This window comes from Crotalus tigris, unplaced genomic scaffold, assembly GCF_016545835.1.
Source record: "Crotalus tigris isolate CLP2741 ecotype Arizona unplaced genomic scaffold, ASM1654583v1 scf7180000018975.1359446, whole genome shotgun sequence".
NCBI lineage: Eukaryota > Metazoa > Chordata > Lepidosauria > Squamata > Viperidae > Crotalus > Crotalus tigris.
Window position 1 is genome coordinate 989446 of NW_024097306.1, and position 25848 is coordinate 1015293.

Genomic DNA, 25848 nt, shown 5'->3' on the forward strand with positions numbered 1-25848 from the left:
GAGGAAGAATTGCTTAAGGTGAGTTAGGCAAGGGTATTTGTCAACTACATTTTCATCCTGCAGAAAAATATCTATATCTCAACAATAACAAAGGTGCTTCAGATGGCTTCAGTCTCAAAAGGGTCTAAATAGGGTAGGTAAGAGAATCAGTAACAAAACCCTACACAGGCAGTCCTCGAGGTATGACTGTTCATTCAGTGATCATTTGAAGTTACGACAATACTAAATGAGGGCGCTTATAATCTGTCCCTGAAAGTATGGCCATTGCAGTGCCTCTCCGGAAACATGGTCATGATCTGGGCAGTGGGCAAGCTATTTGCACTTATGATTGGTTGCCAAGCACCCTGTGATCATGTGATGGCATCTGCAACATTCCCTGACAACTTCCCCAGAAAGTCAATGGGGAAGCCAGAAGGGAAGACTGTAAGTCACGGGGGCAAACCTCTGCCCCCTGTGCATTCTTTACTTGCATGCACTACATCCCGCTTCCCAAGCCTCCCTGTACTTGCGCACCCGTATGCACACCCCATACCCTTTCCCCACAAACTCTCTGCACTCATACAAACACATGCACATATCCTGTGCAGCCTTTCCATAGGCTCCCTGTGATTGTGTGCACCCACATCCTCATTCCCTGGCCTTTCTGAGCTCATGCTGCACCAAGCACTCTTTTCCCTGACTTACATGCAGCCTTCCCCATCCCCGAGACACCCCTGCGTTCCTTAACTGGGACTTCCTCCACTTCCTGCTTAACAAACTACATGTCTTAAGATACAACAATAACCGAGACTGCCTGAACTATAATTGCTAAGCAATGTGGTCATGTGACATCATGCTTTACAACTATATTGCTTAGCAACAGCAAACTGCTGTAGTAACTTGAGGACTACCTATACAATATCATAAGTACAGATAAGACATTACCATAACAACCTCAAACATTTTACCAATCCACATCTATGAGACGTGATTAAAAGGCCTCTAAAGGTCTTCCAAACCAGCTGAGCATTAACATGGTCTGCAGAAGCCCTAAAGTGGGAACCACTCTTATGGTATGGCATATGAATCCCAAAGAAACTGCATTGGAAAGCAACAGTGACAGAAATCACAGCATTCTTTATTAATTTCTAGCTTGCATTCTTTAGGGAAACAAAAATCACATTGCTTACACAAAATAAAGCTATCGTCCATTATCACACAACAACACCAACAGCACAGCATACACACCTGGCTCCAAAGATGTCCTTTTTGGCAAGATCTATTCCAGCTATGACTTTAACTCGAAGGACACGAGATTCTTCCTGTTGTGTGAAAAACAAAAGAAAAAAATTGATTTTAATTCATCAGGTTTACATCTCACAATGCTAGCATTTAAAATACACCAGAAAGCTGTTTCAAATATAATGTCCTTCAGATATGATAGCTTACCGTTCCTGACCAAAAGAGGCTAATAGTACAAACCATATCAAACGCATCATAATGAGAAAGATTGACAAGAAGACACTACAGAAGAATAGAAGAGCTGTTTCTCATATGAAAACAGACAATGAATACCAAGGAAGCCTAAAGCAATGTGTTCAGTTTATCAAGACTTCTGAAGCAAGGAACCTTTTCTGCTTGCAGGGGGTTGCAGGTTAAGCCTGATAGTCAGAGCAGTTTATTCATGGAATCTATTACTATATAGAAACACTCACTGAGAATGTACAAGAAGTTGGGAATAAGATGCTCTACAAATGGATTTCAGACATCAAGCAGGTGGTAAAGCTGGATATCCCCCTGAAACAACCCCTCAAATCTTATGTTTATTCCATCCATTTGTTACATGCCTGTTAACAGAATTTTGCCCAGTGTAAACATTTTTGAGAGATGTTCTCTTTAAGGCAACTGTATATTATCTTGTGTATTTTAATGTCCAAATAATTCCAAGGAGCGCAAAACAATAAAGGGATAATTGTGTTCCAATTGGCATATTCTGGAAATACGGTATTTTTAGTTATGCAAACTGAATGAAATTCTCTCTAATGGGGAGATATTTAGATATTGAAGTGAAGGATAAACTGATAAACACTAACTTTCAGCTCTTTGATAACGAGGCCTCCGAGATTTATTTGCTGCCTAAAAAAAGCTTAAGCATTTTGTAAATGAATTGCAATGGTTTAAACCAGAGTTCCTCAACCTCACCAACTTTAGAAGCGTGGACCTCAGCTCCCAGAATTCCCCAGCCAACATGCTACCGAGTGACTAAAGTCTGAAGTGGTATAGGCCAGTGTTTCTCAACCTTGGCAATTTTAAGACATGTGGACTTCAACTTCCAGGATTCCACAGCCAGCAATGCTGGCTGTGGAATTCTGGGAGCTGAAGTCCACATGCCTTAAAATTGTCAAGGCTGAGAAACACTGGTGTAGGCCAAGCAGAGATGGAAGGAGTAGCAAGGGAGCTGTCTATGGGCATACTGATAGGCTCCAGACTGTATTTCTCCCCCACATTATGCAAAATACTGTTTAATGTTTAGATCAGTGTTAATTTTAAGATGTGTGGACTTCAACTCCCAGAATTCCCTGGTAGGGAAAGCTATGGGAAGGATGAAATCTCTTAAAACTGGGCTTTATTGTTGCATATACAAACTGCACCCAGCCAAATATAACCTAAGTTTCCATGAGAATAAATGGGCAAGAGGAATTTGGGCATTCCACAGAAAATAACTGAACTGGCTCTTTGTCTTCAGCTAGGGAAGAGTGGCAAGAAGCCCTAAATTCTTGGTTTACAGCTAACCTGGGATAGAAGTTTCATTTAAAGCTCTCAGGTTCTATTGTAATTGGTGTTTAATTCTTTTTTTTTAAAGTTATGACAAATATGCAGATGTACATCCCAAACATAACAATAAACAATAGAGATTAAATTACTGCCTGCCTCCTCTGCTCACCAGAAGATAATTAAACAAATTGTGTTTAGCATTGTGTGCAAACGCAATTATACTTTCTTTTCCAACGCTTTTTTCTGTTTCTTCCTCAAGTTTAGGACGGACACAGATGGCCTAAGCCGCTTTCCTGCTGCTCTTAACTATCTTTTCATAGGTGTGCTCCAGAATAAAAACAGTACAGTAGCATAAAAAAAAAAAAAATGCAAGCCCAGATAATCAGTTCAGACATTTCTGCTATGATGTCTACAATTTAAACTAAGCCTGAAAATGGGGATTCTAAACAAATTCAATCACCTGGTTGCCTTTGGAGTCTGCGGGAGACCCGGGAAACCTGGCTGTTTTACTGGAATGGGGTGAAGATGCTGCTCTACCTTTTGAAACAGGCCACCTGGTGGCCTAAATGACTGACTGCAAGGCATATTATTTGGAGTTTGCCTTCTACATTCTGCCTGAGGCTGCCCAATAAACTCTCTGGTTATTAAGATATGGTCATCATTGGATAAATATTCAGCACGATGACACACAGGCTGCAAAACTGACCAGCTAACTAAGATGTGTGGACTTTAACTCGCAGAATGAAGTCCATACATCTTGAAGTTGCCAAGGTTGAGAATAGTGCTTTAAGTTTATAAGTTGGCTGATCAGACACATACCAGCTGGCAGGTCAGATCATGCTGTCATTCCAGTAAAAATAAATATTAGCCAATACTTGAATAGACATTTTCAAAGTTTCACCTCAAAGAAAGTATTCCTTATATCTTTCTGGAAAAGCAAACTTGCACCAAATTGTCAACTTCCCTTTTAAAAAATGAGAAGTTTTCGTTGTGAGTGGTTATTGGTTGGTTTGCCCATAAGCTATTTTCTTTCTTTTTTCTTCCTGTGGGAACAGGACACTGCCATTGTGCAATTTTCTTTAATCCCAAAACCACTGCTTCTGAGCAAGAAAATGGTTTCTTTCTCCCCACTTTAAGGAGAGTACAGTACAATCTAAAAATAGGCTAGAAATAAACATTTTAATTCCTCAGGCACACAAACATATATGCTTTGCAGAGGTATATGCAAGGCTATTGTAAAACGGGCTCTCTCCATGTCACCAAACAGCCTCTAAGGAACATCTCAGCCCTTTCAGGCATCAAACCCAATAGGTGATGTTGTCTCTCTAACTAATAAACTACTACAGAAGAACAAGTAGTCCTCGACCTATGACCACAATTGAGCTCAAAACGTCTGCTGCTAAGTGAGACAATTGTTCAGTGAGTTCTGACCCATTTTATGACCTTTTTTTTTACCAAAGTTATTAAGTGAATCCCTGCAGTTGTTAAATTAGTAATCCGGTTGTTAAGTGAATCTGGCTTCCCCATTGACTTTTGCTTGTCAGAAGGTCACAAAAGACGTGAGCCTGGGACACTGCAGCCATCATAAATATAAGTCAGTTGTCTGAGTGTTTGAATTTTGATCACATGACCATGGGAATGCTGCAACAGTTGTGTGAAAAATGGTCACTTTTTTCAATGCCATTGTAACTTTGAATAGTCCTTAAATGAATTATTGTAACTTGAGGGCAACCTGTAACTGCTTTGGCCGAAATGTCAAACAAATAAATGACCTTATTTCTGCTTTTTCATTCTTACATTCTGAAACACAATGGTAGAATATATCAGATCTTGAAATTATGAGCTTTACCCCAGTAGATATTTTCACCAATTGCTGCAAACACATTTAGGAAAAGAAATTTTCACTTATTCCTCTTGGATATTACATAAGAATTATGGAAGAATTCAATCAGCTCCTAATTAACATCTCCAAATCTTAAACACAAAACATAATTCTACTTCCATGCCAAATTCCAACTTTTTCAGAAATTTCTGGCACTAGCATAATATATACAATCATGTATCTGTATTTATGTTAGAGGGGGTGCAAATCTTAAGAAAAACAATCTCACACACACATTGGGGGGGAAGTGCATTGGAAAAAACACATAAGGTAGTCCTTGACTTATGAAATGAGGCCAACATTTCTGTTGCTAAGTGAGGCAGATGTTAAGAGAGTTGCATCTCATTTTACGATTTTTTTTTGCCATAGTTGGTAAGCAAAACATACGAAGAACAGCTATGGGACTTGGGTTTGGCTAATCTAAAGAAAAGAAGAAATAAGGGAGACATGATAGCAGTGTTCCAGTATCTGAGGGGCTGCTACAAGGCAGACAGGGGCCAGGATGAGAAACAATGGTTGGAAACTGAAGCAACCTGGAATTAAGGAGAAACTTCCTGACAGTGAGGACAATCAACCAGTGGAACATCTTACCCCCAGAAATCGTGGGCACTCTATCACTGGAGGTTTTTAAGAAGAGACTAAACATTCACCTGAGATGGAGCGTTGGCTTACCTGAACCCCTCTTCTCAGCATGATGATAAAGAATCCACCAATGGGTTATTTCAGTCCTCCTGCCCAATCAGACTAAGTTATCAGAGTTGTCATACCCATCCTTGCCTGGGACCTCCCAGTTTCATCGATGGCGGAGCCAATGACAACAGTTTGACGTGATGACCCTCCAAGAAAGTACAAGGTAAAGCAACTGCCGGACACTGACCTAACTGATCTCTAGAGGATCAGGCGTGGATTCTTCATCATCATGCTGAGAAAAGGCGTTCAGATAAGCCAACGCTCCTTCTCCAGCATGATGACTAAAGAATCCACCAATGGGACTTACCAAAGCCCCCACTGTCCCTACGGGAGGGATTCAGTTGGGGTCTGTGTCTCCAGTCCTGTCTCTCCAGTCCTGTCACTACCTGTTGTAGTATTCATCTACCAAAAGAAGCCTCAGCCGAGGTGAATTTGTCTAACCAGTAATGTCTAATGAAAGGGGAAAGCGAGGACCATGTCGCCGCCCTGCAAATATCCTCTATGGATTCTTCTGTTGGCCACGCCGCAGATGTAGCAGCGCTGCAGGTGGAGTATACTGTCACATGACTAGGAACTGGCAGAGAAAGCGCAGGGGGCGCGGCTTCTCTCCGCCGACAGAGGCCCGTTTGCACCCTTCTCGTGGAGCCCGCGGCAGCTTGCAAAGGTTGAAGGACGAAGGAAAGCGGATTTTACAATTCACCCCACCCCTGCTGTCCCATCACCTCAGCCGAGAAAACCAACCACCGGTAACTGTAGCATAAGGATTATTTTGCCGGCCAGCGCCAAGGCCGACGCCGCCATTGCTGCGCCGGAGTTGAAGATAGGCGGGGACTAGAGCCGGGCTAGCGGCGGCGTTCGGGCCTATCAACGAGTTTGGAAAAGAGGTTGGGCTCGGGTGAAGCAGGCGGCGGAGCTGCCAGGTAGCTTCCCGGGTGGAGGAAAATTTTTCAACCTTCGCCAAGGAGAAGGGCAGGGCGTGCCTCGTCCGGGGCTTTTCCAGCTGCCGCTGCCCCGCCTTACCCTGCTATCCCGCCTTACCCTGCCTTACCCTGCCCGCCTTACCCCGCCTTACCCTCCCCAGCTCAGCGTTCTTACCCTCATGGCTTCCTTTCCACTGAAGCTTGGTCTGGTTAGCCAGTTTTCTAACTGGGTTTGTGTAGGGCTTTTGTCTTTCACCTCGGCCGCTTTGCTGTGCCTGGAGGCCGCCACCGCTTCGTCCCCGCTACCTTGCATATCCCGCGTTCCGCATGGCAGCGACCCACAGCCTGACTTTCTACCGCTGGAGAGTGTCAGCCTGCTCCATCAGCAGCCACAGCCCCCCCCCCGTGGCGGCAGGCCTCGCCGCAGCAGCCCGCCTGGGACATAGAGGGGCAATACTATTTTTTAGAGAATGTTTGTTGTGGGTGTGAGTATGCATGTAGATGAATGGTGGCCCTGTTATATATAAATTTATTATTGTATTTAGGGCATATGAATGTGAAATCTTTTTACTTTTTTATGTATATAAACTGAGTGTGAATGTGTATTGAGTGTTTGGGGTATGAGAATGGTGGAGTCGGGGATGGAGCCTGGTACCCCCTCTGCTGAGTGCAATAGCAAAAGTAGGGGGGGCAGGACTTACCCTTGGGTTTGGTTTGTATGGAAATTGAGTCCGGTCAGGAAGGGAGAAGGCTGGTGAGGGTGGGGGTATTCCGGGGAGGGGAGAAGGTCGGAGCAGCCCGGTCATGACTGGGATGGGCAGATATGGCGGGAGCCGAGGGGCAGGCCATCTTTGGGGAACGAGGACTTGCTATGTTAGAGCGATTCCTTGTTCCGGCCCCTCAAAAGGCTCATCCTGTAGTACTGGTGACAGGGGAGTACAGGGCCCTGATTGTAGGCTGCTGTTGCTTAATGCCAGGTCCGTTGTCAGCAAAGCCCCCCTTGTCCGTGATTTAATATTGGACAGCGGGGCGGACCTGGCATGTATAACCGAAACCTGGCTGGGCCCTGAGGGAGGTGTTTCCCTCTCGGAGATGTGCCCGGACGGGTTTGTGGTGCTTCATCAGCCTCGACATCAGGGCAGGAGTGGGGGAGTGGCAGTCATCGCTCGGAAGTCCTTGAGCCCTCGTGGGATTCCTGCCCCGGAGGTTGTTGGGTGTGAGTCCCTCCTATTGAAGTTGGGTTCACGGGTTCAGTTGGGCTTGTTGCTGACGTACCTACCTCCCAGCTACGTTGCAACAGCCCTGCCTGCGTTTCTGGAGTCAGTAGCCGGGTTGGCGGTGGAGTTCCCCAGACTTATAGTACTGGGGGACTTTAACCTGCCATCACTCGGCAATCGCTCAGAGGCGGCGCAGGAGTTCATGGCTTCCATGGCAACCATGGACCTAACCCAGGTAATTCAGGATCCAACTCATAGGGGTGGTCACACACTCGACCTTGTGTTTCTCTCGGGGCAATGGAGACATGATCTGGAATTAAGGGGAATAGAGATCTCGCCCTTATCATGGACAGATCATTTCCTATTGAGGCTGGACTTCAGAGCATCACTCCCCCATCGCAGGGAGAGGGAGCCGACTAGGTGGTTCCGCCCCAGGCACCTAATGGACCCAGATCGGTTCCAGGAGGAGCTTGGGGAAATACCTGACTACCTTGTCCACAACTCGTCCGGGTCCCTGGTTGCGGCCTGGAATGAGGCGGCGTCCGGGGCCCTGGATCGAATTGCGCCTTTGCGACCTCTCTGTGGTGGTGGTCCCCGGAGGGCCCCTTGGTTTACTGAGGAGCTCCGGGAGATGAAGCGCCACAAGAGACGTCTAGAGCGACGTTGGAGGGCCAGTAACTCTGAATCTGACCGATCACTATTAAGAGCCTATCTTAGGACTTATTTAGTGGCGATAAGGGCGGCAAAGCGTGTTCACTTTTCCGCACTTATTGCGTCCGCAGAATCTCGCCCGGCCGCCTTGTTTAGGGTGACCCGCTCCCTTCTTAAAGTGGAGGAGGCGGAGGAACCCTTGCAGGGGAGAGCTGAGGAGTTTGTTCAGTTTCTGTCGGACAAAATCGCTCAGATTCAGAGAGACCTGGACTCCGACTGGGCAGTGCCAGCCGAGTTGCCAGGGGCTGGTCTTAGTCATGTTATCTGGAGCGAGTTTGAGCCTGTGACCCCTGATGAAGTGGACAAGGCCATGAGGGCTATGAATGCCGCCACCTGTTTATTGGACCCGTGCCCCTCCTGGCTGGTTTCTGCCAGTAGGGAGGTGACACAAGGCTGGCTCCAGGCGATAATCAACGCCTCCTTGATGGAGGGGTCTTTCCCGCAACCTTTAAAGGAAGCGGTGGTTAGGCCCCTACTCAAGAAGCCTTCCCTGGACCCAGCTGTTTTGAAGAACTTTCGTCCCGTCTCCAACCTCCCCTTTGTGGGGAAGGTTGTAGAGAAGGTGGTGGCGTCTCAACTCTTGCGGTCCTTGGAGGAAACCAATTATCTGGACCCTTTTCAATCTGGTTTCAGGCCCGGCTACAGCACTGAGACTGCTTTGGTCGCACTGACTGATGACCTCTGGCGAGCCCGGGATAGGGGTTATTCCTCTATCCTGGTGCTTCTTGACCTCTCAGCGGCTTTCGATACCATCAACCATGGTATCCTTCTGCGTCATCTCGGAGAGGTGGGGGTGGGCGGCACCGTATTGCGGTGGTTCTCCTCCTACCTCTCTGACAGGTCACAGTCGGTGTTGGCGGGCGGACAGAGATCGACCCCTAGGCGCCTCGATTATGGGGTGCCTCAGGGCTCGGTCCTGTCCCCCCTCCTTTTTAACATCTACATGAAACCGCTGGGTGAGATCATTCGGCGACACGGGGTGAGGTATCATCAGTACGCGGATGATACCCAATTGTATATCTCCACCCCGTGTCCTTTCAGTGAAGCAGTCGACGTGATGTGCCGGTGCCTGGAAGATGTGAGGGTCTGGATGGGGGTGAACAGGCTTAGACTCAACCCTGACAAGACCGAGTGGCTCTGGGTCTTGCCTCCCAAAGGCCAACTGGATGGTCCATCTTTAGTCCTGGGGGGGGGCAAATTTACCTCCCTCAGTGCAGGCACGCAACTTGGGTGTCCTCCTGGACTCACAGCTAAATCTGGAACAACATCTATCGGCTGTGGCCAGGGGGACCTTTGCACAGGTTCGCCTAGTGCACCAGTTGCGGCCTTATTTGGACCGGGAGGCTTTACTCACAGTCACTCATGCCCTTGTCACCTCAAGACTGGATTACTGTAATGCGCTCTACATGGGGCTACCCTTGAAGGGCGTTCGGAGGCTGCAGTTGGTTCAGAACGCAGCCGCGAGAGCGATTGTGGGCGCGCCAAGGTACGCCCATGTGTCACCTATCCTCCGCGAGCTGCACTGGCTTCCTGTGGGTCTCCGGACGCAATTCAAGGTGTTGATTATCACCTTTAAAGCCCTTCATGGCATAGGGCCAGGTTACCTACAGGACCGCATTCTGCCACACAGCTCCCAGAGACCGGTGAGGTCCCATAGATTGGGCCTACTTCGGGTCCCGTCGGCCAGACAATGTCGGCTGGCGGGCCCCCGGGGAAGGGCCTTTTCTGTGGTGGCTCCGACCTGGTGGAATCAACTTCCCCCCGAGGTGCGAACTACTCCCACCCTGCCGGCCTTTAAGAAAGCCGTTAAACCTCTCCTGTTCCGGCAGGCCTGGGGCTGATGTCCCCGGGGGGGGCGGGATATGATCGGACTCGCGGTATGACTGGATTATTTTATTGGATTATTTTATTGTTTTACGACTGTTTTTAATTTTGTACGCCGCCCTGAGTCCTTTGGGATTGGGCGGCATATAAATATTTGTAAATAAATAAATAAATACGCTCCTGCTATGCACGCCCTGATCCATCTGCCTATGGTAGAGGCGGATACCTTCTGACCCATGGAAGAGGGTTGAAATGATGCAAACAGGGCTTCTGATTTACGAAATGCCGCTGTACGCTTGATGTAACAGTGTAAGGCTCTACATACATCCAATGTGTGCCATTGGCGCTCCATGTGACGGAGGTGGACAAAAACTTGGGAGGATAGCCTCCTGTGCTCTATGAAACACAGTGTTAATCTTAGGGACAAAGGAAGGATCTAACCTAAGAACCACCCTATCCTCGTGAAACATGCACAGGTCCTTCCTAATAGATAAAGCAGCCAGCTCCAAGATACGTTTGGCAGAGGTGATGGCAAACAGGAAAGAGACCTTGAGTGACAAGTATCGCAAGGAACAGGTTCTAATGGGTTCAAAGAGTGAGGCAGTTAGGGCCTATAGAACCCGGGGTAACTCCCAGGAGGGATACCTATGGACTACTGGTGGTCTGCTATTTGTGACTCCTTTGAGGAAGGAGCGGAGCATGGGATGCTGAGACAAGGGTTGAGAACTGTCCCAGGACAGTACCGTGGAAAGGGCCGCTACCTGCCTCCGAATGGTGTTGAGACCTGCTGAAGCTCCCACTCAGGCGACCAAGCTCTTGGTGAAGTGAGCAACTGTTGGACCGTCTCAGGAGCTGCAACTGGAGGAAGTGGTTACTTGAGCCCCTCCCCCTCAGACAAACGTTGGGCCCAGGAGAATTGCTTCTCTACGGCTCGGTGCGTGCGAATGGCCTGTTTGTCGCTTGCCTTGTTTGATCGCTTGTCGTATTTGGATTTGGCTTTGGCCTTACCCTTACCCTTCTCTGGGCCAGGAGCTGTGAGGCTGGGTTACCTGTTTGCATCTGAAGACTGTGGCTCAGTGTTGTCTGCCATGGTTGATCAAGAGGCATTCCAGATGCAGCTCTGGAACTAACTCGCTCTGCAAGAGACGTCAGTTTACCCCCCCCATGGAGGGACTGATTGCACGTGGATCAGCGTACTCCGGTCCACTGGCCAACCTGGACACACGTTAGGCACTTCAAGGCGCTTGTCACCAAGGCAAAGGACAAAGTTAATTTGTCCGTGTGAATAGCTTCGCAGCCAATTGGTGACGAAATCTCATGTGTCTCACAATAGTGGCAATGGTCAGGTCTTGAGAAGCAACCACAAGATGCAGAGTGGCAGAAGCTAAGGTGTAGGAGTGCTAAGCGACCAAGGCCTGAAGAGCTGTTGCCAGCAGATCGCAGCCAAAGGATCCTTCATACGTTGTGATATCAAGTTGGTATTGTAAATAGAAGTAAGAACCATTAATTGGAAAAATTAAAGTACAGTAGCTGTGCTCCAATGGCGAGCTTGCTAAGGTGGATGTCAGAGGCCTATCAGTGAGATTGCAGTCCTGCAAGATCACTCAAAATGGCGGCCGCAATTGTGAGGCAGCAAAATCTATTGTAGGATATTCCCAAAGGAATACTTGCTGCGACACAAAATGGCGGCCGCTCTACCTCTCTATTTATTTTTATTTTATTTTATTTGAAAAGGGGGGAGGGGGGTTGAAACGATCATAGGCCTAGCCTGCGATCATGTAGTAAGGCACTCAAGGGAATTCTTGTTCTAAATACGATTTAAGTGGGAGGGAAAAAATAAGGAAAAGTGCTCCCTCCGGATTGCGCCTAACAGCTGATATGCGCAATGGCTGTATCGGGCTTTCTGGCAGAGTTGGAGATCCCTAATTGAAAGCTGTCGGTAAGAGGCAAGGTTCTGCAAGGCCTCTTATCCACGTGGCGTTTGTAAATCCAGTATTTTAGGCCAGTCAGCCTAAATGTTCAATTGAGGAATGGGAAAGGGAAGTTTTGTCCTATTAAGGGAATGGGATAGAGTTCTCCGCAAGAAAGAAGAGGAGAGACTAGAAGTCTCCGATCCTCCAGTGAAAAGAATCCACCAATGGAAAAATCTTTGGATAGTTTCTAAAAGGTTATCATGTCCTCATGGGCGAAAGACTAAGATGAAACTGGGAGGTCCCAGGCAAGGATGGGCGTGACAACTCTGACAATTTAGTCTGATTGGGCAGGAGGACTGAAATAACCCATTGGTGGATTCTTCAGTCATCATGCTGGAGAAGGTATAGGTTCTCCTGCTTGAGCAGGGGGCTGTACTAGAAGACCTCCAAGGTCCCTTCCAGCTCTATTCTATTCTATTCTATTCTATTCTATTCTATTCTATTCTATTCTATTCTATTCTATTCTATTCTAATCATTGCAGTTGTTAAGTGATTGTTAGGCGAATCTGGCTTCCCCCATTGACTTTGTTGGAAGCTGACTGGGAAGGTTATAAATGGTGATCACATGACCCTGGGATGCTGCAACTGTCACAAATGCACATCAGTTGCCAAGTGCCTGAATTCTGATCACGTGACCATGGGATGCTGCAATGATCTGAAATGTGAAATCTGGTCATAAGTCACTTTTTCAGTGCTGTTTAACTTCAAATGGTCACTAAACAAATGGCTGTACTACCTTGTACAGGCTGAATGTACAATATTTTTTAAAAGAGATTACTGATAGCAAAATGTTACAATGGGAAAAATGAGAAAATGAGAAAAACCAAAATTGATGTTTCACTTATTCTTAAACAACTACTGTGTCAACCTCAGCTATAAAGACAGCTATAATCTTAGGGGAAAAAATGGCTAGTGTAGTTTCAACACGTGTGGAGGGGATCAGATTTGTCAAAACTGGCTTACAGTGGGTTTTTTTTCATCAATGTGAAACTTGAATCTTTCATATCCTTAATATCCACTGTCTTTAAATTGAACCATCATGTTTCTAAAAATGATATTCACACAGCTTGTTCAAAGGAACTGCATCCACCAGACCTTCCTTGTGATAAATAGCCATAAAATAAATGAGTAAACCTCCACACCACGCTTAGTGTCCTGGAGAACCCAAGACTGTTTGCTAGATGAGTTACTTCCAAACAGATCTCAAGAAGATAGGAAGCAGCAAAGACTCCCATAGCTTTTATTTAATTTTAAACATTAAGGAAAATACGTGTCAATGAGATGCTTAAAATATCAGGCTTATTTCTTTGTCCAACAGAATTCAATGCACATTTTGAAAAAGGGCACCACTAGATACAGCTTTCTGGCAAGGTAAGATTTCTGGCTGATATTTTTTTTTCTTCCGTTCACTCATGTCTGATTCTCAGAGACTGCCTGGACAATTCCCAATAGTTTTATTGGCAAAGGATTTTCAGAAATGGTACTGCCTCCTTCCTGGGGCTGAAAGAAAGTGACTAGTCCAAGGTTACCCAACTGGCTTTGTGCCTAAGGCCACATTAAAACTCACATTCTCTGGGTTTCTAGCCTGATTCCTTAATAACGTCATCAAACTGGCTCTCAAAAAGGCTGATAAACTCAGCAATTAGCTTAATTGGTTCCTCAATTCATGGGAAATGCTGACATGAGAGAAGAAGTGACATTTATTGCTGGACTTAATGCTGTCAGCAAAGCAGCTAACAAAGCAATCTGTTGCTCCCTATTCACAACATATCCTGCAGCACTGTTTTTATGATTGGCATGTGCTCTCTTATCACAGAATCACAGAGTTCCAAGGTCCCTGACTGAACATGCAGACTAGACCCTTATTCAGTGAAGGAATTGCTAAAGCATTTCAGACAGATGCCTAGCTAGCCTGTGTTTGAAGACCTACCTGTACTGAAGGGGAACATAGCAATTTATGGGGAACAGCTCTTGACATCAGGAAATTCCCCTAATATCTAACCTGAATCCTCTCCCCTTAGTTTTGATTTATTGATTCTTGTCCTTCTTTTTAGAGCAGGGCTTTTCAACCAGTGGTACAGGTACCACTTGTGGTACACTGACACCTGGCAGGTGGTACGCGACCATCCTAGAAAAGTGGTAGTGGGGAGGGGAATGAGCTGAACTGGTGGCAGCACCGCACAGGCCTGAGCGAGAGATAGCTGGAGCTGCAGGGCTGTCAGGACTCAGTGGAAGTGCCAGGATCAGTGCCAGGCTCCAGCTGGAGTTCAGCGCTGATCCTGGTGCTTCTGCTAAGCACCTGAAGAAGCACCAATCAGCTGGAAAGCAGCACTGATCCTGGTGCTTCTGCTGAGCCCAGAAGAAGTGCCGATCAGCTGGAATGTTGCAGCATCTCCAGGGTCTTGTGATTTACATTCAGATGCTTGGCAACTGATTCATATTTATGATGTCCCAGGGTCATGTGAAGTGACCAAAACCTGCTGCAACCACCCAGCAGACGGGGGGGAATAAAAACCAAGCACCCCCACCCCACCCCTGCTGCCAACCCTTAACAGAAATGCTCACAATGAAAATGTCGGACCGCAGGAAGAGCGCCATCAGGCAGGCAAGTGTCTTGCCCAGCTATGGCTTGAGGGGCACTTTTTTCAGTGCCATTGTAACTTCAAACAATCACTAAGCGAACTGTTGTAAGTCGAGGACTACCTGTACTTTATCACTTTTTTCCTTTTTTTGGGGGGTGTCATCAAGTTTTTGACAACTTGCTAGGTGACTGGTGGTACTTGGATGTTGCCATATCCTAAAAGTGGTACAATGGGTGAAAAGGTTGAAAAGCCCTGCTTTAGAGCAACAGAGACCAAGACTATTTACTCCTCTAAATAACAGCCGTTTGGTTTCTGAAACATGCTATTGTATTCATTCTTCTTTTCTGCCAATAAAACCACTTCCTAAAGTATTCTTTGCAGAATTTGGTTTCCAGTCTCACCCTCATAGCCTCCTCTGAAGATGTCCTTTTAAGCAGTGGGACACCTGGGTCCTCTCCAGGCTAAAGCAAACTGAACAATTATTAGTTGTCACCTTGCCTCTATGTATCTCTTAAGGCGCCCCGATATTGCCTTTGCCTTTTTCAGCAGCTGCACCACATTACTAGGTCATGTTCAGTTTGTGATCTACTGGAACAGGGTTCTCCAAACGTGACAACTTTAAGACTTGTGGACTTCAACTCCCAGAATTCTGCCAGTTGAAGTTTACAAATCTTAAAGTTGCCACGTTTGGAGATCCCTGTACTAGATTCTTTTCATGAATAGCACTACCAAGCCAAAGTCTTCCCCATCCTTTACTTGTGCCTTGTATTTGTCCTATCCAGATGCTGGACACCTCCCCACTAAAAGTCTATTTCTGTGTAGATGCAACATTATATTAAGCATAATATAATGTAAACCATAGTTATGGCATTCAACTACAGATAACCCTTGAACAGTTGCTTAGTGACCAGTCAAAGTTATTATGGATGACCCGAAAAGAGAATTTGACCCAGTTTCAAAGTTCAATATTTTTTGCCAGAAACCGGTATTTATTTCCAGTTTCCCACAAAAATTGGCTCATATGAACAATGGGGTTCACTTTTTGACCTGCCCATTAGCTTAACTACCATGAATAAAAGAATGTAAAAATGGGTCCAGTCAAATCCACTTTATGAACATCATGACTTAGGACAATAATTGCCTGGCTCAATTACAATTGAAAGTCAAGGACTACCTAAACTGGATACATCCCCAGGTAAAATAATACAACATATCATAACTGGTCACGATTAACACTAGTTATTATTTTTACTATTACTAGCATTTGGAATGAATATTAACAAAATGATCATGATCACAAATCAGACCCACCGCATGCAAGATGAAGAACATTTCCTACACAGGTAGTTCTTGACTTACAATCATTCATTTAGGACTGTTGAAAGTTACAACAGCATTGAAAAAGTGACTTCTGACTGTTATTCACACTTACAAACACTGCAGCATCCCCATGTTTCATGTGATCAAAATCCAGGCTTGGCAACTGGCTCATATTTAAGATAGTTGCAGTCTCCCAGGGTCATGTGATCAACTTTTGCAAACTGCTGACAAGCAAAGTCAATGGGGAAACCAGATTTAACAACCGCAGTGAGTCACTTAACAAGGTAATGAAGTGGGGTAAAACTCACTTAACAACTATCTCGCTTATGCAACAGAAATTTTGGGCTTCATCGTGGTTGTAAGTTGAGGATTGCCTGTATCACACATTGCTTTCAAACTAACTCTCTTGTATATTTAAGAGTGAAAAAACACCATGGTAACAAAAGAAGTGCTGAGGCAAGAGCAGCTTCATAGTTTTTTGTGTATCTAAAGCTATAATATCTTCAAATAATGCCAGAGTCATTCACCAACCTTGTTGACTTTCCGGACTAGCTTGCTTGGATGCAATAAGTGTGCTTGATCAAAAAAATGAGGCAAAGTTGGAATATATAGCTGTGCACCAGTCCCTTATTCACAGCTGGGCTTATTACATGAACTTCCAGAGGAACCAAAACATAATAATGTTTCAGATAAGAGAAAATAAGAGGAGCTCTCCCACCAGCAGAGAACAACTGTTCTGTATTCTTCCACGCTGCCTATCAATCACCAGAATGCCCTGAGCAAATCTCAGGAGGCAAAAAGTCCACATCCTGTCGACAGACTAATAATAGCTAAGAGCAGCAGCTGCCTGCATCTTTTATCTATTTTTCCTCCAGCGGTTATATGATTAAAAAGGAACTTGTTTGGTCTTTCTTAACCTATTTGCTTTGGGCAGCAAATCAGCATAAACATTGGTGCTGATGACAATTCAGTTACTTATGCAATCATTTTAATTACTCTCTTAGCCCCTGTTTATGACAGTCACCAAGACTTGATATTCATGAATTTGCCACTAGGATCACTTAGTGGATCCGAGGAACCAAGAATATAATTTATTCTAACCTAGACATGGCTTCTGTGCAAGCTACCACAAGGTAAATCAATAGGAGCTAGGCACTCTGCAGATCCCAACTGCAATGCCCAGTGGCAATACTGTATATTCCCAAGGACGTCTCTTAGCAATGGCAGGCCTTCTGCCCTACTCCTCTTTGACATCATAGGTGCAATATCAACAGCAATAAAACAGTATCTAGTTACGTACATTGCAAAGAAAAGCAATCACAGTGGAAAACGCCTTCATTTATAAGAGTGTCAACTGAAAAATAAGAGAAAAATAGTGAATAACTGCACCCAAACGCTTTCTAAATATGCCAATCTATCCCCCCGCCCAAAAAAAAGACAAAAAGATGGGCATTGATAATAAGCTTAATCTAAGGGGATGGGGAAGGATGACTGGGAAAGGATGGTTCATCTGTTTCCTTTTCGATTAGTTAGTCAGTCAATCAATCAATCAGTCCCAAAGGTGCTTTTCAAAAGGCAGCAGGGCTTCCATGTTTTTTTTCTTTGAAAACATTTTGCTTTCCATCCAAGATCCTTCTTCACTTCAAAAAAAGTGAAGAAGGGTCTTGGATGGGAAGGGAAATGTTTCCAAAGGGAAAAAAAAAACAATGGAAGTCCTGCTGCCTTTTGAAAAGCACCTTTGGGACAATCATGACCTGGGCGATGGAGAATCACCATAGACATTCAATCAGTCAGTCCATCCATCCATTCATCACATTTCTAGGCCATCCATCTCCAAAATGAAACCAGGTGGTTTCACAACAAAAACAAGTAAAACACTAGAATATAAAAAACAACAACAGCTACCTGGAGGGAGAGCTGTATGAAGCTTGGGGGGGGGGTGTCAGTTCAAGGTCTAAGCAGACTTTGTGAGAATAGGAAGGATTTTGCTAGTGACTGGCAATTCTCAGGGAGGTTGGTTGGCTAATTGCATGCTTATAGTGGTGAATTCCAAAGTCAACTCTGCTTGCATTCTCAGAACAGGAACCCTGAGAACCAGACAACATAAACATGCAACTGCTTTCAACTGATGGCTCAACCACCAGTTTCTGAAATGTGAGACAGTAAGGCAAAAATAAAAGGCAAAAAGAGCATGAGAAGGCTCTGAATCAGGAACAGATATACAGGTAGTCCTCAACTTATGACCATAATTAGAGCCAGAAATTCCATTAATAAACAAGGTGTTATTAAGTGAGTCACATCTGATTTCACAACCATTTTGGCCATGGTTGTTAAGCAAATCACTGCAATTGTTAAGTGAATCATGCAGTCACTAAGTGAATCCAGCTTCACCCATTGACTTTGTTTGTCAGAAGTTTGAAAAAAACAAAACTCTTATTCAAATGAACTTGCAATACTATAGGTCCAGCTTCCACAGCCTGATGTCCTTTTCTGTACGTTTTAAGGGGAAGCTGGACCAACAGTAGCCTACAGTAGCCAGACCCCCCAACTTGCAAGTCCCACCTTCCAAGCTAGACGGTAAGCAGATTGGGAAGACTAAACTTTTTCTTGTTCTTGGGAGGCTGTTATTATTTACTTGTTATATCTTCAACAAGTAAAATTAACTTCCCTCTGGAAAGTACGAGCATATCCAACAGGCAATCAATGCACTCATAAAACAAAAATATTAGGTTCACAAACGTACTTTACAGGTATGCCTTTTCTTGAAAATGTCATATTAGGACTCTATTCATTGTAGTGGTGGCACAATGGTTAGAATGCAGTTTTGCAGGCTAAATTCTCCTGACTGCTAGCAGTTCAATCCTAACCAGCTAAAGGTTGGCTCAGCCTTCCATCCTTCTGAGGTCGGTTAAAATGAGGATCCAGACTGATGACCTTGTAAACTACTCAGAGAGGGTTGTAAAGCACTAGGAGGCTTTTTATAAGTTTAAGTGCTATTGCTATTGTCATAATTATTTTCCTGTTCTTCTATCTGTAGAAGGTCAAAACTGCATACAAAAGACCAAAAACAATCTTTCAGAACAAAAATGACAAATGTAGATCACTTTTAAAAAATAAATTGAAAAGCAGCCTGATCCAAGAATGGCTGCTACTCTATAAATACTTGAATAAACAGACACATCCTCAGCTGTTACTTAATTCAAGGCAGCTGCAATTTATAGCAAGCAGGCACCAATTTGCCATAGTGCACCAAAGAATGCCTACTATTTGCCAACTCTACATCCTCACCAAGCTTTATGTGGCATGCCAGAGATTATACTATATTCAAAAAGTGGACAGGATTGAGGTGGAGGTTAATGGCTCAGAGTAATTAAATATGAAACTGGCACATAAAGCCTCCGCAAAGCTTTTTGCACTTATTCCCACTTTCCCCAACACTTGTAATAAACAAGGCCAAATTTCTTGGGTCTCTGGAGGCCAAATAATTCCCAAATCTTTTGGAAACAATGCAAAGCAACATAATTTTTGGAAGAGAGGGAGGGAGGAAGATCATTAGACTATAAGCATTTGAGATAAGAATGGCCCAGTCTTAGAACTGACTTAAAAAATCTCTCTCAGAAGACACTGGATATAAGTAAAAAACTGTTATAATAAAAAGATGGTGTCTGTGATATTATACAGATTTTAAAACTACAGTCAGAATTATTAATTATTGCACTGGAAAAGACTTAATGGTATCCAGCTAGAAACTAAAGCACCAGAAATAACTTCATGCAGTGATGAGCTTGGCATAATTAAGGTAAATACCAGTCTTCTTAAGTAATCCATCTTAAAGGGATAAGATTCTAAATGTAGCTGGAATTCCAAGTTAGCTCTTTATTTCTTTTCCTGGCTGATAATAATCCAAGCTTGCTAAGACAACAGTTTTTCTCCTATAGCTTCTCCTATCTCTCCTGGTTCTGTATTCCAGGTGAATCTTCTCCTACAGGCCTTCACTGAACTGGCTTCACTTACCTTTTCCAAGCACAGGTTCACATTTACCACCGGTGAGCTGCACACTGAAGACTGAACTGTTTCCTCATTGTGCTAGCCAACACCACTCCCACCTCAACTTTAAAGTGGAGAATTGAGCAACAGAAACCACCCCTTCCATCAACCTGGGTGTGACACCTTTACAACAGCACTTGAAAATCCTGGCACTGAAAATCAGGCACATGTCCTGGAGCTATGGTGCTACCTTGGGGGAGTATAAATGAGGTTATGCAGTACTGTGTGTTTTGCAATTGTAGTCGCTTTGAAACTTCAGCCTGACGTTAAACACTGGAAGCTTCTGGATTTGATTTTCCACTAGGAAAAGCTTTGCGTAGATTATTTCTCTGTGACTGACCCTGATAAACGATTTAGAAGCTAACCCTGTGAAAACAATGGCCATTCTAATGCTATTTTCCCCCTTTGCTCTTATTGTATAATTACGTTATATTTCTTATGCATGCTAATCACAGACATGAATAGTGGCTTGGTTTTCCTGATTCAAAGAGAAAACTGTCACTGGTATTTTATTACAGGTTCATTTCTGAAAAGCTCATTGACCACGTTCCTGTTACATAACTAGATTTTTACAACCACAATTTTTTATAATGAAAGCTGGAGAACTGCCAACTTGCTTAGTTTTGTATACAAGTAGTCACAGAATCACAAAACCATAGGGCTGGAAAGGACCTTGGAGGTCTTCTAGTCCAGCCCCCTTACATCCAAAATTGGGAGCAGTATTTCCATTGCTAAGCAAGGCAGTTGTTAACTGAGCCATGCCTGATTTTATGACCTGGTTTGCCATAGTAGTATAGTAGTATGCGAATCACTGCAGTTGTTAAGTGAATCCAACTTCCTCCATTGACTATGCTTGTCAGAATTCAGGTGGGAAGGCCGCAAATGGTGATCACATGACTCTAGGATTCTGCAACTGTCCTAAACACAGGTTTGATCATATGACCATGGGGATGCTGCAATGGTTATAAATACAATTAAGTCACTTTTTTCAGTGTTTGAACAGTTGCTAAATGAATAGTCCTAGGTTGAGAACCACCTGTATATATTTTTTCACTTGCAACCTCCTGGTTCAATTTCACCACTAGCCAAATTTGCAAAGTTGCTGTCTTCTGTGTGGCCCTGATAAAAAGATTAATTCTTGTGGCTTTGGGCTTTCTTCACTGTGCATTTTTATCTTCTGTAGCAGACTAAGGCTACCTCTTGTGAAACATTACCATTATCTTTTTTGCAGGCTTCACTCTTGTGCACACATACAGTACCTCAGACCATTGGAGTGTTTCCCAAATATCCAGCACAACAGTGCTACACGTTCACACACCAAGTAGACAAGAGTCCTCTGTGTGTGTTCATTCCAGACAATTATTAATCAGGTCTTTACGCAACCAGATAGAGAAGCCTAGAGAAAGGAACCTGCAGACGTTTTAGATCTTTCTCAGCTCTCTTTCACCCTGCACAGGAATCAAAGTTACTTTGAAAGAGGCAGAAAGTCCATAGATGCAGAGAGGTAAAAAAAATAAATCCTAAATCAGGCAAACTCAGGACATGTTAGCACAATCCTACCTGCATCTCGTTGGTACAAGCAATTGGTTTCACAGATTCTTTCATATTGACCAAGCCTTGGCCAGCCCTATCCATAGAACAACTAAACAATACATAAGAGCTGGAGTTGAAAGGCTCCCAATTCTGAATGCAAAATCTGAAATGAAAACCACATATTCGTGACTCCTGACACCTTAGCCAGGCCAACAAAGAGTTAATTCCAGGTTGTAGTTTTCCAGCTTCTTAGGAACAAATTTGTAACATGTGCACAACTAGGGAAGCAATTTTTAAAATGTTTTACTATTTTTGGTAGCCTCTAGGCCCCTCCTGAAAAAGAGTGATATAAAGTAGAGGAGGAAGAGGAGAGACAATCCCCCCTTCCCCCCCCCGCCCCAGCTTGGTCTCTTATTTTAAGACTCCCTGCCCCAACCCAGTGCCCTCCAGTGACATTGCAATTCCTGTTACTCATTGTTTGCACAAGCAACAGACAGGCTGGGAGGTACCTGGGGTGGGCTGCCTGAAGGTGCTAACTACTTCAAGATCAAAGAAGAGGAGAGGATAGCAAAACAGCTTGCATGCAATAATAATAAAAGAATATTGCAAACATTTACTATTTTTTATAACTTGCCTTTTATTTGGCCCTAAGTAGTACATAACAGAACTAAAAGAAAAGAAAAGAAAAGAAAAGAAAAATAAATAGGCTGCAAAAGATGGTCCATCTTGTACTTATTCTACGAGGGGAGTCTGCCCTCATATGAACCAACCAGAGCATCTCAAAGGAAGAAGAGGATAGAAATATGAGCCATCAATCGAGAAGAAGAAGAGGAGTACCTCTGAAAAAAGTGCATTCACACATGCAAGGGAACTACTCTTAGCTGGCCCCTAGAATACTTTGATATCTGTCTCTGCTGTGACATAGCATCAGTGAATAGGACCGTCCTCCTATTTGAACATACAAGGATCATATTCACTTTAGCTTTAGTGTGTGATGGTAGTGCAGAAAAATAGAAAGCTTCTACAGGTATATCTAGAAATCAATATGGGCAAATCTCAGTATCTGAAGAGTTGTTACATTTACTGTACAGCACTGCCTGGATTATTTGCTGGATTGACTAATTGAAGATAAGCCTCTAAGGCAGTGTTTCTCAATCTTGGCAATTTTAAGACACGTGGCCTTCAACTCCCAGAATTCTCCAGCCAGCCCTGTTGAGGTAGTTTTTTTTTTTTTTTTAAGGATTTGGAGTTTCACCTTCATTGCCAACTGTTGTGTTCTTTTTTCTTCCCTTCCCTTCTCCAAATATTGGAGACTGCCTGGACAAGTCCCTGCAGTTTTCTTGGCAAGGCTTTTCAGAAGTGATTTTCCATTGCTTGCTTCCTAGGACTGAAAGAAAGTGACTGGCCAATGTCACCTAGTCAGCTTTTGTATCCAAAGTGAGACTAGAACTGACAGTTTCCTGGTTTCTAGCCTGATGCCTTAACTGGTATACCAGACTATCTCTCCTTGTATTCTTTAATTCTCCAAATTAAACAATTCTTATGGGTAACTTTATTCTATCTATATGTAAATTGTTTCAGGGTGCACTGAAAGGGGAGGTCTTCGTAGGGAAGTCAACAAAGACACATTGGCAACTGCAGCCATGTGATTAAAGCCCTGTGTTGTTGTTTTTTTTACAAACATCACATATCGGTACATGCAAAAAGGATGAGGCTTTGCTTATGGAGTCATGTCCACTATCTAGACTTTTCTGATACACACATATAAACAAATATGGATAACTTCTCTATCTAAACATGTCTAATTACAGTATTATGTGCTATAAATTATCCTAAAAGTACAGAACTTTGCCTTTGAGAATCAAACATAATCCAGCATAAATGATTCTCAAAAATTATCTTTATACTTGTGGGAAAAAGTTCATGCAATCGTTTCATTTGTTCAGTACAAAACAATAGGAGCTTTTCATGCACACTAAAACACCCTTAATCTTTTTTCTTTAATCCCCTCTGTTACAGTGTAAACAGAAATAAGAGTAATAAGGGTTTCCCCCCTCCAAATAACTTTCACTGAAATACTTTCACTGAGGAGTTTTGAGAGATGCTTAGTGGCACAATAGTTTTATTAACTTTCTGTTAAGCTCCAAAAGGCATAAGATTTCATGAAAATCACTCATCTAACAAATTGAAGCAAAAAAAAAACAGAATATGCAGTGTTCTTAAGTAGTAGGCAAATTATGATGAATTCATAATCCCATCAACAAAAATACAGTAAGATGCACTTCTGTCCATTCCAACTACATACTTAATACTTAAATTTAAAATAAAGGGGCAAACCAATGTTCACATTATTTTTTCTTTCTTATTCCTGACAAGTAGAGGTCTTTTATTATATAGACTTCAAGACACTCCAGTCACAACCTGAAACTAAGCCTTTGCTTATCTTAGTACCTCATCCAAATCCTTTTTGATCAGAGTACTCTAAATCAAAGTACTCTTGCATTTTTTTCACGAAATTCAATTTCGAGTCAACCGAGTGTCTAGCTCTTATGAAGAAATTTTAATTCTCACTTGTCTAATAAACAAACATTGCAGCTGTTAAATTATTCTAGACAAAGGCACAGTTGCTTTCAGATTCTGCAAATACCGATAGGTGCTATGTATGCACTCCTAAGCAACTTTCAAAGTTTCAGTTCAAAGTACTACCTAGTTGTACTATACATACACATACACACACTCCTTCTCTCTCCCTCCCTTCCTCCCCTACATACCTCCTATAGAAGCTGCAGAATTAAAAAGCAGAAAGAAATCAGCATAAAGCTAGCCAGAACATCTGCAATGATCCAGCAGATGCAATTCAGTCCTTTGATTATGTTACTTGCGTATTACATCTGTTGAACCCATAGATACCAGTTCCAGTTTCACCTGAATGTTATGCCACTGCAGAAACTTGCAAAACTACAGCATTTCGTTAGGACATGGCACATATAACCACTTGATTCCTGAAGAGCATGCTAAACTTTCTGATGCTTCACAAGGGCATTAAGCTCCTGGAATGAGGAAGCTATGGAGAACAAAAAAATTCCACTGCCCAGGGAAGCAGGTAAAAAGCCATAGCTTTCACACACATTGTTCGAAGAAACATTAACAAGAAGTTAATATGAGCTGTGGTTGCGCAGTGGTTAGAATGCAGAATTGTAGGCTAATTCTCCCCACTGCCAGCAGTTTGATCCTGACCGTTTCAAGGCTGATTCAGCTTTCCATTCTTCCAAGGTCAGTAAAATGAGGACGCAGATTGTTGGGGGCAATATACTGACTCTGTAAACTGTTTAGAGGCAGCTGTAAAGCACTATGAAGCGCTATATAAATCTAAGTGTTATCACTAAGTTTCACAAATGAAACCATTCATCACAAATTTCAACAAAAGGGTACACAGGCCAGGAGAGTTTATGGAAGGCATGGGGATCAGTGGCTACTAGCCTCAATGGCAGTGTCACTGCATCTGAAGCCATCTATTGGGAGGCTACTTCCTTCTGTAGTTGGTGGATCGCTATGAGAACAGACTGCTGAAGTATATAGGTCAGGGATCTGATCCACCAGAACACTGTTTAGGTTCTTTCGACCAACACCAGAAGACACAGGTTCAAGTTCACCCTCAATCAGAAAAGTTCACTAAGTGTGTTTGAGCCAATCATTCTCTGGAGCCCACTGTGCTCTCGCAGATTGGTAGTTTGCTTGCTGATGTTTCATTATCCAACTAGGTGAAGATGTTACCCAGTGGTAACAAAACATCTGCAGGCAAACCACTAACCTTAGAGAGCACCAAGGACTCTACAGTTCAACCTTGATCTACATATATTCTCTTTTATAGGTACCAATTGTTTTCTCTCAGCCCAGCCTAACTCATAGGGTTGTGGTTATGCAGGAAAATAAAAACACTGCCTATAGCATCTTCAAGTCCTGATTGAAAGTCAGGAAAGAAATCTAGCATGCAAGTAAATAAACAGGAGATAAACTATGGCCAATGAAATTGGCAGGGACCTGTTCTTTTAGTTGAATGATCTGCAGCACTGAACAGTAATTATATGCCCTCATTCTTTGATTGCAATGATGCCATTTTACCATAGGCATTTAATTAAAAATTTAGTTTATGGAGGAATTCAAGAAACTGCCTTATATATTTACCTGTCTGAACATCCTCAATTGTCAGAAAGTAAGCTTCTGTCCCAATGTCCATGAAATCTACTTGGACAAGCAGCGAAACATTTCAAACCAAAAACAAAAGAAGTCCAGTCGCCGTGACTCAACTTCCAGACAATTCTGCCTGGATGCCTGAGAATCTTCATTGACAAACTCTTCTGCATGTATGAAATAGGTGGAACTGGGGCTGTGCCA

The 25848-nt window shown here is 43.6% G+C and overlaps 1 protein-coding gene across 5 annotated transcripts in view; it reads right to left on the bottom strand.

Moving 5' to 3' along the window:
- Positions 1-25848, bottom strand: part of NEDD4L (NEDD4 like E3 ubiquitin protein ligase) — a 319995-nt gene that overhangs the window by 212398 nt on the left and 81749 nt on the right. For 4 of the 5 annotated variants that reach the window (XM_039358058.1, XM_039358054.1, XM_039358053.1 and 1 more), the window contains exon 2: positions 1228-1301. Coding sequence is in view for 3 of the 5 variants with exons in the window: in XM_039358054.1 (XP_039213988.1) it covers positions 1228-1301 (74 nt within the window). In the remaining 2 variants the exon portion in view is untranslated. Of the gene's footprint in view, positions 1-1227; positions 1302-19887; positions 19939-25848 lie in introns of those variants that run through there. The other variant, XM_039358059.1, reaches the window with a different exon arrangement.